Source organism: Mandrillus leucophaeus, unplaced genomic scaffold (assembly GCF_000951045.1).
Source record: "Mandrillus leucophaeus isolate KB7577 unplaced genomic scaffold, Mleu.le_1.0 Scaffold400, whole genome shotgun sequence".
NCBI lineage: Eukaryota > Metazoa > Chordata > Mammalia > Primates > Cercopithecidae > Mandrillus > Mandrillus leucophaeus.
In genome coordinates this window covers 1,256,459-1,259,343 of record NW_012104255.1, presented here as the reverse complement: position 1 = coordinate 1,259,343, position 2,885 = coordinate 1,256,459, and the positions used below count along the sequence as shown (strand labels likewise).

Sequence of the window (2,885 nt, the reverse complement as noted above, 5' to 3'; positions counted from 1 at the left end):
ATCTCAAAAAAAAAAAAAAAAAAAAAAAAAAAGACTCCTTCTAGTCAGCATTCCTTGGGTAAATTTAAGTATCTAACTTAGGTGAATACTGCCTCCCAACTACCAAAAGTTTTCCAGAAATTGACCAAACCAGAAGGAATTTGCAGAGCCCTGAAGATACTCACAAATTGGGGAGGCTCCTAATGGGACAGCCACTGGGAAAGCTGGGAAGAGGTGAGTTCCAGCCTCCCAGAGCCCTGGCATTCACCAGCCTTTGGAGGTAGGGTTCCTCACCTGTCAAAAGTCCTACTCCGGAGCTCTCTGATGAACGTAGGGCTCCCGGTCTTCACTGGTTTCCCCTTGTGTGTATCATGCCCCTTTGAAGATCCGCGGCGTTTTTTCACTAAGCCAGAAAAAGATGAGAGATTGTGAGTCAGAACGGTCATGAGCTATGATACCAAGAACAAAGGCCTCAGTAGATTCTCTTCCAATCTAACCACCCCTTGGAGCATTTGTAGTCAATGAGGTCCTCACAGATTCAGGAAAGTTCCTGGTGAAGATGGGTACTTTCTCTGGATAAGCCTTAGGAAGAGAGGCAGGTGAAGTTATTAACTTCTGCCCTCTCAGTGAGATAGCTGCTGGCCTGTGGAGCCTGCACAGGCTTCTGCTATTTCCTGAGGAAAAAGAATCAGAAGTGCTCAGGCAAAAGCAATCACTCCTCCAAATTTCCTTTCCTTTGTCTCTCCTCTGGATTGTCTTCTCTAGGAAACCCTAAGATCTACTTACTAATGGAGGGCCCATGCAAGACTTCACAGTTGGGGCAGTGGTAGAGGTCAATGTCAGCAGCCTTCTCCTCTTCAACACCAACACAACTGAAAAAGAGAAAAACAGTCAAGGTTTATGGAAATTTTATTTTTTATGAGGTCTAGAACAGTGCTGTCCAGTAGAACAGCTATTAAGTACATGTGGCTATTTATGTTTAAATCCATTAAAATTAAGTAAAATTTAAAATTTCAAGTGCTCAGTAGCCACATGTGGTTAGGGGTTACTGTATTAGACAGTGGTGTGATCATGGCTCACTGCAACCTCTGCCTCCTGGATTCAAGTGATTCTCCTGCCTCAGCCTCCCAATTAGCTGGGATTATAGGCATGCGCCACCATGCCTGGCTAATTTTTGTATTTTTAATAGAGACGAGGTTTCACCACATTGGCCAGGCTGGTCTCAAACTCCTGAGTTCAAGTGATCCACCCACCTCTGCCTCTCAAAGTGCTAGGATTATAGGTGTGAGCCACCACGCCCAGCCTTATAACCTAATTTTTAAACTTGAGATACTTTATTAAATGAAAAAGACTAAAACAAAAAATTCTAGTCAACAGTAGTTCTGAATGAAAAATTACAGATAATCCTTTTTATCTTATCTGTGCTTCTAATTTCCTACAACAAACATCTGTTGCTTATTTCACATTTTAAAGACTTAAAAAGATTTACTTAATTTTCAAAATTTGACACTGCATGTATATGAGGTGGTAATCTCACAAGATTCAACCTTCCCTTACTAGGGAAGGCACCAGCAGCCCCCCAAATAAATTCTTGCTAAAAGTAAACACCTAGGCCAGTCACAGTGGCTCATACCTGTAATCCCAGAACTTTGGGAGGCTGAGGCAGGAGGATCACTTAAGCCCATGAGCTCAAGACCAGCCTGGGCAACAAATTGAGACCCCCAACTCTACCAAAACAAACAAAAAAATTTAGCTGAGCATGGAGGCTGAGCTGGATCACTTGAACCCAGGAGATTGAGGCTGCAGTGAGCCATGATTGTGCTACTGTACTTCAGCCTGTGTGACAGGACGAGACCCTGTCTCCAAAAAAAAAAAAAAAGAAGACTCAAGTCTTAAAATCTTTGGTTTGCCACACACAGCAGAGAACATTAAGGCAGAGTTCAAGTTGTTTCAGCCAAGATCATGCTCATAAATGGACTTCCTGGGATTAGGACTCTACCATCTTCCCAACTAATAATCTCATGCCTATAAACCAGCACCTTATCAATAAACCAGGGATATCACCATCAACTTTGTAGGGGTTTTAAGGATTCAATAAGATAATGTATATAAAGTGCAAAGCATGGCCAGTCGCGGTAGCTCACACCTGTAATCCCAGTACTTTGGGCGGCCAAAGTAGGAGGATTGCTTGAGGCCAGGAGTTCAAGACCAGCCTGGGCAACATAGGGTAACCCCATCTCTATAAAAATAACACTAATGTGTGCAGCACAGTGAGCATAAAGTCTGATACACAGTAAGTATCTGGTTTCACAGTAAGTGCTAGAAGTCCAGTCTGGACCTCACCTTTCACCTGCCTAAACCTTCTTCAAAGATATTCCCCAGACCTTGTAGCATTAACTCACTTCCCTGGACTGCATGCTTTCTATCTCATACCCCCGTTCCCTCTGGACAGTACTGAAGAAGGAAGCCTCTTCACCTCTCTCTCTCCTAAACTTTCACCCCATGTGGCTATGTGCTTTCTCTACTCTAAACACCCGCGGCTCGTCCCCTTTCCCAACTTGGTAAACAAACTGCTGAACATTGGCACTCCCTTCAACAAACACTCCTTCACCTTCCAGGCTTAACTGAATGCAGTTTCTCCTATGGGAAAGTCATTTTCTCTACACCACTGCCACTCACAAAGTGTGATCCACAGACTAATGCTGGCCTGTGAACTATTTACTACAGGTCTGTGATAAGTACAGAAAGTAAGAGTAAGCATCACTATTATGCAAAAGTTTTTACAGCAATGTAACAGAATAATTTTATATCCGTTCAATCTAATAATAAAATTTTGGGCTTGTCTTTTATATGTTTTTTGGTTCATACCATATATATATATATATATATATATATTTTTTTTTTTT

At 42.2% G+C, this 2,885-nt stretch overlaps 1 protein-coding gene across 4 annotated transcripts in view; it reads right to left on the bottom strand.

Annotated features, from left to right (window-relative positions):
• Positions 1-2,885, bottom strand: part of PHF8 (PHD finger protein 8) — a 116,478-nt gene that overhangs the window by 83,085 nt on the left and 30,508 nt on the right. For all 4 annotated transcript variants that reach the window (XM_011991997.1, XM_011991995.1, XM_011991996.1 and 1 more), the window contains 2 exons: positions 766-851; positions 274-382 (listed from right to left, as the gene is read on the bottom strand). In XM_011991997.1, coding sequence (XP_011847387.1) covers positions 274-382; positions 766-851 — 195 coding nt within the window. The remainder of the gene's footprint in view (positions 1-273; positions 383-765; positions 852-2,885) is intronic.